General features: G+C 49.7%; 1 protein-coding gene across 1 annotated transcript in view; it reads left to right on the forward strand.

Annotated features, from left to right (window-relative positions):
- MAN1C1 (mannosidase alpha class 1C member 1) overlaps window positions 1-13744 on the forward strand; it is a 146635-nt gene that overhangs the window by 52723 nt on the left and 80168 nt on the right. The window contains exon 2 of the mRNA XM_008073072.1: window positions 5939-6035. Coding sequence (XP_008071263.1) covers window positions 5939-6035 — 97 coding nt within the window. The remainder of the gene's footprint in view (window positions 1-5938; window positions 6036-13744) is intronic.

Consider the following 13744-nt stretch of genomic DNA (forward strand, 5'->3'; position numbering starts at 1 on the left):
AGGTTGTGCATTTTTGGCAGAAATATCACTGAAGGACCAGGTAGCATATGATAGTTGTCTGTCCCTACTAATAATATTTTTAAAAATATAAGTATATGACAACTCTGAGATATAATTCACATAATTTTTCACATAATTCACCTTTTTAAAGTCTAAAATTCAGTTGTCATTGGTATATTCACAGAGTTGTACAGTCATCACCATAATCAATTTTTGAACATTTTCATCACTCCAAGAAGACCCCATGCTCATTAGCAGACACTCCCCATTTTTCCCTTTCCCTAGTCCCTAGCAACCACTAATCTACTTTCTGTCTATATGGATTTGCTTATTCTGAACATCTCATACACTGGGTCACACTTTTTGTCTGGCTTCTTTCACTTAGCATAGTGTTTCAAGTTTTATCCATGTGGTAGCCTATATCAGTAATTCATTCCTTTCCTTTTTTTTTTTTTTGAGTTGGAGTCTCACTCTGTCGCCCAGACTGGAGTGCAGTGGCCGCTCCCGACCACTGCAGCCTCGACCTGCTGGGTTTTAGCAATCCTTCCACCTCAGCCTTCCAAGTAGCTGGAACTACAGGCGCGTGCTACCACACCCGGCTAATTTTTTTATTTTATTGTAGAGATGCGGTCTTGCCAAGTTGCCCAGGCGGGCCTCGAACCCGCAGTCTCAGGCAATCTACTCACCTCAGCCTCCCAAGGTGCGGGATTACAGGCTGAGCCACCGAGCCTGGCTAATTCATTCCTTTTCATGGCTGAATAATATTTCATTGTATGGCTATACCTCATTTTGTCGATTCACTCAGTCAGTGGACATTTGGGTTGTTTCCACTCTTTGTCTATTACAGATAGTGCTGCTGTGAACATTCATTTCTATTCATATGTAGACGTATGTTTTTATCTTTCTTGATTATGTGTCAGGGGTCCCCAAGACCACCCCTAGGTTCAGTGACTCACTAGGCAGTCTCACAGGATTCAGGACATAGTCCTGTGGCTATCACTTATTACAGAGAAAGGTTACAGAGCAAAATTAGCAAAGGGAAATACCGTGCGTGGAGAGAAATCCAGAGGAAACCAGGCACAAGCTCCCGTGAGCTCTCTCCCGGTGAAGTCACATGGGATGTGCTTGGCTTCTCCAGTCAGATCATTAAGATGTCTGAGGTGTCATTGGCCAGGAAAGCTCTTAAGATACTCGGTGCCCAAAATTTTTATTGGGGGCTGATCAGGTAGGTCCTCCCTGCCTGACAAGTGCCAAAATCTCGGGTTCCCAGAAGGAAGGTGGTTGTCCAGCATAAGCCACATTGTTTACACAAACAGTCCAGGCACAGTAACCCCCCTCTATCATTAGGGGATGACGAGAGCACTTGCAGAATGCAGCTTCCCACACATCAGTCGAGCGCCAGCCTTGTGCTCAGGCCTTTCTAGGATAGATGTCTGAAACCCACTGTGCTGATGCTTCTGCACAGACACATACCTAGAACTGGAACTGCTAGGTCATGTGGGAACTCCATAGTTAACTTTTTTTTGCCCAACTGTTTTCCAAAGCAGTTTTACTCTGTTCATCCTAGCAGCCATTTGTGAGGGCTCCAATTTCTGTACACCCTGTCCAACACTTTTCATTGTCCATCTTTTTAGCATAGCCATCCTCGTGGGACTAATAGGTTTTTAAGTTAATGGTTTACAAGAATTTAGAATAAAAAATGATGACCTGTAGGAGCCAAAATGGGTTCTCCAAGAATAATCATGCCAGGCTAACTCTTCATTTTCCTTTTTTAAAAAGGACAATTTATTTTTTCTGTACTAGCTGTACTAGGGCAGAGTGTTTTTATATTTCAGCTGTGCCTTTCACAGTATCTTCGTGTACAAAAGTGGGGAAACGGGTTGTACTATCTGGTGGATTCCTCACTTACTGACAGATGATGTCGAAGAACAGTGTTGGAGAGTGCAGGAGAGTGGCCCTAGTTGCTGCTTCCCTGGCTGGCCTCAGCCAGCCACTCACATTTCTGTTCAAAACCTGGGGGGAGATGCACATAGCAGTCCCCAAGGCAGGCAGACACACACGTGTTGAATGATATGATCTGGTTCCAGAAAGATCCTGATGGCATGGTATGGTAGGCAGAGTCCAACAAGGTGGAAGTTACAGGACACATGGTGAGTCCACACCTATAGGATCTGGTCCAGGATAACCAGGCCAAGTGTGGCAAGTTTGCACTTGGGTTTCTGTTCATTAGCATAAGAGTAGTCAGCCACAACAGAGGGGTGACAGCGTCTCAGAGCACCTGGGAGACTGTTACGTTGTGTGGGCCTACAGTTTCAGAGGGCTCAATGGACAAGCATAGCAGGTTTGCAGCTGGCTAGCAGGAGCTCCCGGCCACTGGAGAGCTGGGTCCCTATGGCCAGAGCTCTGTGTTGTAGAAGCAGAATGAGCTGTCCCCTGGGACCCACAGGAGAAAGCAGACTTGGACTGATGAAGGAAGAACTTTGTGAGACACTGGCATTGAATGGGCTGCCTGGTAAGGGAGTGAGCCCCCATCACTGGGATGTTCAAAGAGAGATGTACTCCTGAACCCTCTATTAAGGAATTTCTGGGGCAGAAGGTAGCCTGGGGACCTTTGAGGTCTTAGAACCACCGAGGCATGAAGTCAGGGACTGTCCATCTCTAAAGCCAAGGATTGCCCATGGCATATATCACCAGTTTCAGAGTGAAACATTAGCCTTTCTGTGGGGTACCCAGGATGCTTCCCTCGGGACACATGAATGCCCACTTCTGAGCTCCCTTTGCTCCGCAGCCCTTCCTCTGTGACCTGCTTGCCCAGTACGTGTCTTGCCTGTGATATGTATGGGCCACGTCGAACCTCCCAGCCTTGTGTTAAACTCCAGAGCCAATTCAGCAGATCCTTAACGTATGGCTTCTATGTGCCAGCCCCTGGATGCATGGTGGGGCATGCAACTGGGAGCGGGGGTGGTCGGACAGACCACAGAGTCACAGGTGTGAGAGCTTGACTGCAGGCTGCCTGGGACTGCGGACTGGGGCCTGACTTAGGACTGGGAAGAGACCTTCCTGCAAAAGTGCCTTTCAGCTGGGACCTGAAGGGACATGAGCGTTGGCAGGGAAGAGGACAGTAGGGGCAAGAGAACTCTCCCATCCCAGGACGGGACACCTGTAGGTGCTTACTAGGGGCATGGTAGGAAGAGAGATAAGAACCACCCTCTGGGGGCTGTTCTCTTCCTGCTCACATAGCACCTAGGATGAGTTGCTGCGGCCTGAGTCCAGAGGCCTGTGTGCATTTGAGGATCTCCTCCTGGAGGTGGCTCTAATGGCCTCCTGAGTCTGGTCCTGATGCTTCACCCTCCACTGGTGGATGACTGTGAGACTGGGCTTCATTCCAAGCATCTCTACATCTCTGTGGTGACAGCTTCTTTGAGACCATGTAGATACCTGTGATTCCTGTAATTACTCCTGAACACCCACTTCTCTCTCCCTAGCAGGGGGGTTTTCAGGGTAGGGTGCAGCCCCCCAGATCTCTGCTCCTTCTTTTCTGTTGTCATTTATGTTTTAACAGCCTGGTGCTCTCTCTCACCCCCAGTCACCTGTCCTCTTTCCCCTCACACTGACTTAAGAGAAGGAGACCCTACATAAGAGAGACTGAGGAAGGAGGCCAGTCCCCCTCAAGTATTCATATCTGGCAATTATTTGCTGTTATTGCCAATTCAAGATAAGTAGAAAATAACATAGGAACAGAACCAGGGTGCAAAGCCTGTGCCAAGTGCATGGTGTGTGTTACTATGACAGTCGTATGTGTGCCACATAGGAAGCCTTGTGTCAGGCCAGGCATGGGGGTAGGGTCTGCTGCCCTGATGAGTGAGCTGGATTCCAGCCCAGCAGCTGTGCTGTCCTGACCACTTTCCATCTCTGGACCTCAGTTTCATCATCTGTGAAATGGTGGTACTAGATTATCCTGCCTTTTCACGTGGAATCCAGACTGTGACCTGTCAGATCAGCCCTCCTGGTCTGTACATGTGGGCAGCTGTGGTATCTGTCCAGGTGTGCCTAGGGGAGATGGCTTTGAAGCATGGGTACCAGGAGTGGCCGAGCACAGAGAATGCACGTGGTGATGTCCTGAGCAGGAAACGCAGGCTGGGGATGGGAGGAAATGGCAGGGGATCTGGAAGTGAGGGGAACAGTAGGAATAAGCCAATAAGAAAGATCAGTGGTACTCAGGCATGGCCCATGAACCAGCAGTGTCACATGGGAGCTGTTAGAAAGGCAAATTCTCAGGCCCCTCCCCAAACCGGTTGAGTCAGAAGAAGGGGCCCGGCAGTCTGATTTAATAAGCCCCAGTGATGTAATGCACCTTACAGTTGAGAACCTGTAGGCTAGATGGACGCAGGGGTGGACAGATGCGGCTTGGAGACCCAGTATTTTGAAGGTCAGGGAAGGCAGAGAACTGGTATTTGCTAGTCACCTGCTGTCAGAAGCAGGGCATTGCCATTATGCCCTTCCTTCGGACCTTTTAGGACTGTGGCAAGGCAGGCCTTGATATGTATTGTAGGCCTCAGGTAAGGAGCAGGGACTCAGAGACATTTGCTTTCATGTCAGAGTCACAGATAGCAGCGGAGGTAGGATAGAGCCCAGATTTCCCGCTCTCGAAGCCTGAGTTCTTTCCAGCACATCAGGCTACTTCCCCACCCACCATCTTTCGATGGCAGGCCCTGGCTCATCTCCTGCTCCACCAGTCTCCCCAGAACACTGCTGTGCTGTGCTCCTTCTGCAGCCTCACACAAAGGCACAATGGGTGCACTGCAAAGGCAAATGAGGGAGACCTGAAGGACAAGGGGCAGGGTGGGGGCGGGTTGTCGCCTTGTATCTCCCTCATTTCCAGGTCTGAGGGCAGCTGGGGAGGAGCAGGGGGCTGGCACGATGATCCTGAGGGTGGACGTGATTGCCTTCCCTCAGTAAGAGCTCACGCACATACCAGTGAGGGAGTCCCTGAAGTCATCACATGAGTCTCTTTGAACTCCTCTGTCCTACCCTGGAGGTCCCAGGGGGGCTGGCTTCCTCCCTTAGTCTCTCCACAGACACACATTGAAGCTAAGCCCTGGCTGGGTGCCGTGGGGGAAACTGAGGCAAGACAAGTATAGTTTCTGACCTCAAGGAGCTTACGTTCCGGAGCCAGGGGAACAACAAATAGAAGCCAACTGGGATGCTGGGGAGTCTGGGACCTCCAAGGTAGGGCAAAGGAGTTCAAAGAGACTCATGCGATGACTTCAGGGGATACAACAGAGGCTTTGGCAATAGACCTGACTGGGAAGCCTGAGGGAATAGGCTCAGTTCCCTCACTGACTCGCTGGGTAAGCTTGGGCAAGTGACCTTACCTCTGTGACCTGTCTCCTTACCTATAAAGTGGAGTTGACAATACCTGGCCTAGGGAATTGTTCTATTAGATTATAACAGGCACTCACTCAGCGAGCATTGGCTTCCTTCCCTCTAGGGCGTTAGATTAGGCCAAAGCAAAACAGGGGAGGCTTCATGTAAGAGGTGATTTTTCACTTTGGCCTGAAAGATGGTTGGAATATAGTTAGTGCTTTTGGTGTCTTCTCTGGGAACTCTCTGGGTAGACTCTGGACACATGGAGCTATCCAAGGAGAGCGGCTCTCCTGGCAGTTGTAATTGTGCAAATAAAATTATGGGGAGAGGAAGGCACTTTCAATTTGGAAGATTATTTTTTAGATGTGGTCTAAAGGCCTGTTGCTAAGGGTGGAGCCGGGCAGCAGTCCATGCTGTGGAGCTGGGCGCTGGTGTGGTGCTCCGAGGGGCAGACATAGTTCGCCAAGAGCTCATCCCCATGCCGGGTGACAGAGCTGCGGGCATGTATGATGCCAAACCCCAGGCCACACTGTGGAGCTGTCGCCCTGACTTCGCCCTGCTTTTCCTGTAGATGATGCAGTTTGCCTGGCAGAGCTACAGGCGCTACGCGATGGGGAAGAACGAGCTCCGCCCACTGACCAAGGATGGCTACGAGGGCACCATGTTTGGTGAGTCAATTCCAGCCACTGTGATGTCAGGAGACCCGTGCCCCCCGGCGGCCGAGTGGCATTTTCACCTCCCGAGTTGTGTCCATATTCCCCCGGACCTGGGGCCTCCATGTCTATTTCTTTTCCAGGCTCTTCAGGCTTCTGACCCCTCCTGGACTGGAGAGAAACCCACATGCTTCTCCCTAACCTTATGGACTCCTCTGTCTATCCTAATCATTGATTTTTTAAAGTGGAGACCTTGGAAATGTGAATAGGCATGGTAAGGGATGGAGATCTGTTTCCTTGGTGGTCTGGAGGCCTGAAGGACACAGAGGACTGAGTTTAAATCTGCTGCTCCAGAGTGTGCCTGTCAAATGGTCTTGGGTGTTTCCACAGAGAACCCAGCACATATCCTATGTGCCTGTAGAGGTGTGGTGGGGCTGGGCATGGTGGCCCCTGTGGTCTCAGCTACTTGGGAGGCTGAGGCAGAAGGATCGCCTGAGACCAGGAGTTCAAGTCCAGCCTGGGCAACATAGCATGAGCCCATCTAGAAATGTGGGGATACAAGCTACTCGGTGGACAAGCAGAACAGCTGCACATTAGGGGTAGCTGCTGCTGCTTGGCAGCTTGCTGTATTTTGTCTTGTATTCTAGCTTGCTGAGATCTTTGCCCTCACCCATCCTTGGGATTCACCTAATCCAGAATCTCGGGAGCCTCTGTGCATCTCAGAGAGCCTGCAAGGTGCCTTCTTGTGGGCATGGCCTCAGATTCCAACAGTAGCACCCATCCAAATTGTCAACCGCTATCCCCCACAGCTTTCATGTGAGGAGACGCTGGGGACAGCCTGGACTCCATCTTCCCTGAGAGACAGGAACCAAAGAACAAGTCTGAGACAGAAATTCCCAGGAAAATCTTATAGACAAATTTATAAGAAACGGCCCCAACGTGTATGTCCCTGTCAGAAGTGTTCGTGTTATGGGGAAGGTGACAGGGTCTGTGCCTTCCTCCTCCTCACCAGTAGACGTCAGACCCTTCCTGGCTGTTCAGATGATTCACTCCCCTTGGTGGAGGTGGCATGCGGGTCGGGGTTGCTTTGTTTTATTTATTTAATTGCTTGTTTGTTTGTTTATTTGATTATCCTAGGAGTATGGGGGAAAATAGGAAAGTATCAAAAAAGTGCAAGTTAGACAAAAAATAACTTGTTCTGCCATGTAGATGCAGCCTTTATTGGCATCTTCACTTATTTCCTGTCAATATTTTCTTCCATATGCTTTTTCCTCCTCTTTTATATACAATTTTATGTCTTTTCCTGTTTTTTTTTGGCTTCATGTTCTATCCTGTTTCCCTAAGTCATCTAAATTTTTTCATAAAAAAAGTTTTCAGTGGTTTCAATGATTTTACGGTTAATTCACTTAACCATTCTGCTAATGTTGGACCAACATTGTTCCAAATTTTCACTATTAAAAATAATATAGGAGTTACGACCTTTGTGTATAAAATTTTGTCTCAGGATAGATTTCTAGAGAGGAACTCCTGAGCCAGATGGGAGGAGGAAGAGAGACATTTCTTTAACCCCAGATGTGAAATGTGTTGATTCCTGTTGGGGGCGTGGCTGCCTGACCCACCGAGAACAAAGACCTCTCCCAAGCATCCTCCACACACCCTGGGAAAGGCTGCTGGTACAATCTCCTCCAAGTTGCTGGAGCTTTTGCTACTTGTATAAACAGAGGTGTGATAGAGAAAGCTTCTCCCTCCTTCTCTCTAAATAGTTTGCAAATAGTGTTGGAGGGGCCAGGGGAAGTTGTTGATTTCTGAAATTGCGCAGCGTGGGCATAGCTATTGCTCAGACCATCATGGGAAACACTTCTGGGAGGGACTGGGCTAAACCGAGTTCCATTTTATAAAATTCCTCAGGGACTGGGATTTAAACCTCAGCCCTCTGGCCCCTCTTCAGTCACCAAGCCTGGTAGAGTGTGGGCCACCTGGAATGGTGGAAGGCACCTGGGCCTAAAGTTAGAGGTCTGGGAGCAGGTCCTCATTCTTTCCGGAGCTGTGTGGCCAAGCCCAAGTCACTTAACCTTTCTGGGCCCCTGTTCGTTCCTCCTGCCTACTGGGACTGCTGTGAGGTTATAAATGTGTGTATGAATAAGCAAAGGGCCATGAATGTATGAGTGATTTTTACGGTTTCTGTTGTAATAAATGAGGTTGGCAGTTGCCCCAGTGAGCCTCTGGCGGGCTCTGAAGTGCCCTGGGTTGTCTGTCTCCCAGCAGGAGTTCTGTCACCTGGCACCTGTGGTGGTCCTGGCCGTGAGGCAGCCCCAGATGAGCTGCAGTGGGTGGCAGCTCCTAGGAAGGAGGGCATGTGGGGACCAGGGCCAGGCAGGGAGAGCTGGGCTTGGTGTACTTACTCTTTCAGTCAGCAAGTGCTTGCTGGGTGCCCGTGCCCAGCGCTGACTGCCGGGACACAGAGGTGACAGTGCCAGTAATCCTGCCAAGTCATGCACTGGCAGCCCTTCCCTAGAGCCTCTCTGGGTCTGTCTAGGTGTTTTCAGAGAGAAGGACAAGTAGAGGTGATCACAAGCAATGACATGAATAGTCCTTATTGGCTGGAGGTTCGTGTTTCTAGAGCCCAACAGACCTAGGTTCAAATGTGGATTTTACCACTTCCTGGTCGTGTGACCCTTGGTGTATCATTTCTCTCTGAGACTGAGTTTTTCTGGAAAGTGGAGCTAGTGGTGACATCAGACCCCAGCCTAGAGCCTGCCTAACAGTAGAACCTGTTAATTGGTAGCTATGATCATTGTTACTACAGACGGATCTTAGGATATAGAGGCTTATGGAAATATACCCAGAGATTGAATGGTGAGGGACATTCTAGGAGCCTGGGAGAGGTTCTAGTTGGGAGTGGACCCATGTAGGACTCTGAGCTTATTCCCAAAGATAGCAGAACAAAAAGCAAAAAGCTGGGTGCAGTGGCTCATGCCCGTAATCCCAGCACTTCAGGAGGCCAACGTGAGAGGATCACTTGAGCCCAGGAGTTTGAGATCCGCCCAGGTAACATAGTGAGACTCATCTCTACAAAAAAAAAAAAAAACTTAAATTAACTGGGTACAGTGGCATGTACCTATAGTCCCAGCTATTGGAAAGGCCGAGACAGAAGGATCACCTGAGCACAGGAAGTCAAGGCTGCAGTGAGCCGTGATCATGCCACTGCACTCCAGCCTCCAAAAAAAAAAAAAAAAGGATAGCAGGAGATGGACTGGCCCAAACTAAGCAACTTGCCACACCACCCGATGCCTTTTCTGGACCCATAGGGGCTGTTGGTTGCCTTATTTCTGAACTCTGGCCGCTGCTGTCATTGATGACCTCCCTGTAGGCTGAGCCTGCAGACACAGGACTCTCGGGTAGTCAGTGGCAGGTGCCCATCCTGCCATGCCTGGCTGAGTTGGATATACAGGGAGACCCTGAGCAGCCCCCCACCTCCCGGTGCTTGGGTGGATGTGGGCCTGCAGGGCTGCAGTGGGGAGGGGTGATGGGGTCGCACTGGTGCCTTGCTTTGCTGAGGTTTACAGGGGCTACAGTGACTGCTGGCAGCTGCCCGAGTGTGTCTCCCTTTGCTGCATCCCCCCAGAGTGAATCCCCCCTCCGGGCCGCCCACTTGCCCCTCCCCAAGAATATTCTTACTCTAAGGACAAAACCTCTGGGTGAGACTTCTCTGAAGCCCATTTCTGTGTCCTGAGCAGTTCAGTGTCAAGCAGCTTCCTTTCTATCCACATCCAGCTCAGCAGGCCCTGTCAGAAGGCACTTCCAAAGCCCCAGTGGCAGCCAGCAGACAGGAAACAGCCCACTTCTCACCTGGTGGCTCAGGCCAAGGCAGACTTCTGCCTCCCTCCTCTCCTCTGAGAGGTGGCCAGATGGGACAGTTAGTGTCTGGCGGGGTGGCAGAAGGAGCATGGCCTTTGGATCTAGATGACCTGGGTGTATCCCATGAGGCCTCAGGTTATGGACTGAGGCAGGGACCTTGCCTCCCTGGCCTGTGGTGATGATTAGAGAGGAGATGGGCAAAGGGCCCAACCCTGAGCCAGGCGGTCTTATTGCTGTTAAGTCACAGAGGTATGTTTGCAGCTTGAAGAGTGCATGGAAGAGCAAGGATGGGTGAGGGAAGGAACCAGCCGTACAGGGGCTCATACACTGAGGCCCAGCCTCCTCACCTGTGAAAGGGGCAAGTGTTGGGGGAATGCTAGCTGAAGAGCATGAATCTGGGACTAGATGATTCATATTTGCGAGCTGCTCTGCTGCTTACTAGCTGTGAGACCTTGGCCAAGTTTCTTAACCTCTCTGGGCCTCAGTTTCTCCATCTATAAAGTGGGGACAATAATAGTACCCCTTCATAGGATTGTTTTGAGAATTAGATGAGTTAGTATGTGTAAAGTGCTTATACTCATGCCTGGCACGTAGGAAGCATTCATCAGGCGTCAGCTGCAATGAGGATGAGGTAAGGCCCTTAGAACAGCATGTGCTCCCATTTTGACTGGGGCATGCCCAAGTCCCCTGCACTGAGGAACCCATGTGAGGGCTGTAGGGCTTTCCCAGCCCTGATCCCTCCTGCCCTGCTCCCCTGGCCCTCAAACATCCATGGCAGAAATCTTGGGTGCCAGCCCACCGGTGGGCTGTGTATCTCTTACCCCTTCATTTAAGCAGTTTACACGGGAGCTTTTTATAGGGAAGAGGCAGGGGAAGGCTAGGATTCAAGGCTTTGGAATAAATCAGCCTCCTGTTGACAGAAGTGTTTCTGGGCAGTGGTGAGCGACACCTCACACTTGGTGTCAGCGGCCAACCTTGGAAGTACTTCATCAACACTCATCTTTCTAACAAGCAGTACAATCCCTGGACACATCATCCTTCCTTGGCAGTGGGAAACTGTCACAGGGTACAGAGTTGTGGGATGTTGTCAGTGGAAGGACCATTTGATGACGAGTCCCACCCCCTCATTTTAGAGGTGGGGAAACTGAGGCTCAGAGAGGGGAAGAACTTGCCTAATGTAATGCAACATGTTAACTGTAGGACTGGGACTGGAACTCTGGTGGTCTGAGGCCTAGCCCAGTGCTATTTGCACCACCCACTCTGAGATCAGCCAGATTGTCCAAGGTTAGGTTGTCAAAACACACGGCCTGCCATCATGGCCAGGACACCACCAGCAACTAGCAATCCTCGGAGCTTTAGAAGGAGCAAGCTATCTCTTAGAGGTGTGTGATTTTGGGCCCCAAGGCCCACCCAATCCCTGAATACACATCTTGCCAGGCACTGTAGTTGTGTTCTCTTGTGTTCACCTCACAGACCTTGTAAGATCTAAATTACCCATCTTATCCCCATTTCACAGATAAGGAGATTAGACTTGGCAAGTTTTAGGTCTTGCAGTGCCTTCATTCCTGGTATGCACTATAAACCACACACAGTGGCCATAGAGAACGGAGTGGGACCAAGGCATGGTCTCAGGGCTGGGGTATAGCATCTTCCACCCTACTTCCAGGGAAGGCCTGTGACTCGTGGCCAGGGTCTGCAGCCTCCCGACTCCAGGCATTATTTTTTTTATTTTTTATTTTTTTGAGTTGGAGTCTCACTCTGTTGCCCAGACTGGAGTGCAGTGGCCGCTCCCGGCCACCGCAGTCTCGACCTGCTGGGCTCCAGCAATCCTTCCGCCTCAGCCTTCCAAGTAGCCAGAACTACAGGCGCGCACTACCACGCCCGGCTGATTTTTGATTTATTGTAGAGATGAGGTCTCGCTGCCCAGGCGGGTCTCGAACCCACAGGCATCATTATTTATTGGACACCAGCAGAGTATTCAAAGCTCAGACAAAAGACTGCGATTTCCCTCTTCCACCAGAGAAAAATCTTTTATCCCTTTAGTCTTTTATCTCAATGACCTGAAAACACCTACCGTTGACCCTTGAACAATGCAGGGGTCTGAGTATAACTGAGTATGACTTTTGATTTCCCAAAACCTTAACTACTTAATAGCTTACTAACAACATAAACAGTCGATTAACACATATTTTCTATGTTGTTTGTATTATATACTGTATTGCAGTAAAGCAAGCTAGAGAAAAGAAAATGTTACTAAGAAAATCCTAAGAAAGAGAAAATATATTTACTATACATTAAGTGAAAATGGACCATTGTAAAGGTCTCCATCTTCTGTCTTCACATTGAATACTCTGAGGAGAAGGTGGAAGAGGAGGGGTTGGTTTTGCTGTCCCAGAGGTGGCAGAAGCAGAAGAAAATCCAGGCATAAGAGGAAGCATGCAGCTGAAGCCCATATTGTTCAAGGGTCAACTGTACTTGCATTGGCTGTCAGTGTGATGGACTGAGAGGTGCATGGATTTGAGAACCAGACCAGCTTGAATTTGATCCTGGCTCTGCCACTTTCTGGTCATAGGACCTTGGGCAGGTTTCTTAGCCTCTCTACACCTCAGTTTCCCCATCTGTACCATGGGGATAATACCTACTCTGGCCAGCAGTTGTAAGGATTCAGTAAAGTTGATGAGTGTAAAACACCTGGTATGGCACCTGCCCATGCAAATCCATGAAACGTTAACTGCTGTCGTTACAGTAATAATGAGACTAATTACAGGCTAAGGAAAAAAACAGTGCCCAGCCTTCGGTAGGCTCTCGAGAACCATGCAGAAGGAATGGATTGCCTGCTGTAGACTCTGCCTGCCCTACTTTCCTGCATGCCCTTCAGCCTGGATTTGGCTGGGAAGGGCTGGGTCTTGCTGTGCTCTATTCATCCCCTTCAGCTGCCTCGACCTCCTGTCACAAAGTGCACTTGGAATCAGCATACAGACCCTGTAAGAGCAGCAGTCCCGCTTAGTCAGCAGACCAGATTCTCAGACATCTTCTGTGCAAAGGTTGGAGGTGCTTGCGTGGCCAAAAGCAATGTGCCCCTGCTCCGAGCCGGCCCAGGATGACCGCAAGAGCCCCAAATTGGATTTCGGCTCTGGCTTGCGAATCCCCGATATAACTGCCAACCAGATCCCCGTTTCGAGGGATGATTTATGGCCTTGGTGAGTTAAGAGGCAAAATGAACACAGCATGATTTTCAGATCACAGGCTGGGAATGTTCGGCCTTGGCAGAGAGAAAAATCATCTTTGCCTTGTAAACGGAGCAATATGATGTTGAAGAGGGAATAAATCCAGACCCCAAGATGTCATTTTTACAATTGCTTTTTGGCATGTGACTTAGTAGTGCCTTCTGCAGACTGTTCACACTCCCCTTTACACACACACACACACACACACACACACGCCCCATTCTTGCTGAGGTTTTTTGTGGGGGTGAGAGTTACTCCACCAGTGTGGCTGCCCTGGGAACTGCAGACTTTGCCAAATAGATGGTTTGTGAAAACCACCTGCTTCCCCAGTTTTCCGTGCCTCTCCATGTTGCCTACTCTGAGTTTGTTTCTGGGAGGTAGCAGCTTTGCCTTCGGAGATATGGCCTGGGTTCAAATCCCATCCCCAGCATTTACCAGCTGAGTGAAATTGGGCAATTCACAAACGTCTCTGAAGCTCGGTTTACTCACCTGTGAAATTGTTGGGGGGTGGAGTTGGCACACAATAAATCCTCACCAAACATTAGATTTTTTTCTTCTCTGCATGTACAATGCCTTTCTCATCTTCCTTTTGGTTGCATAATAGAGCATTTTGACGTATCTAACTGAAAATACCATAAC

The sequence above is a fragment of the Carlito syrichta genome, unplaced genomic scaffold (assembly GCF_000164805.1).
Source record: "Carlito syrichta isolate Samal-C Ts95f unplaced genomic scaffold, Tarsius_syrichta-2.0.1 Scaffold315639, whole genome shotgun sequence".
NCBI lineage: Eukaryota > Metazoa > Chordata > Mammalia > Primates > Tarsiidae > Carlito > Carlito syrichta.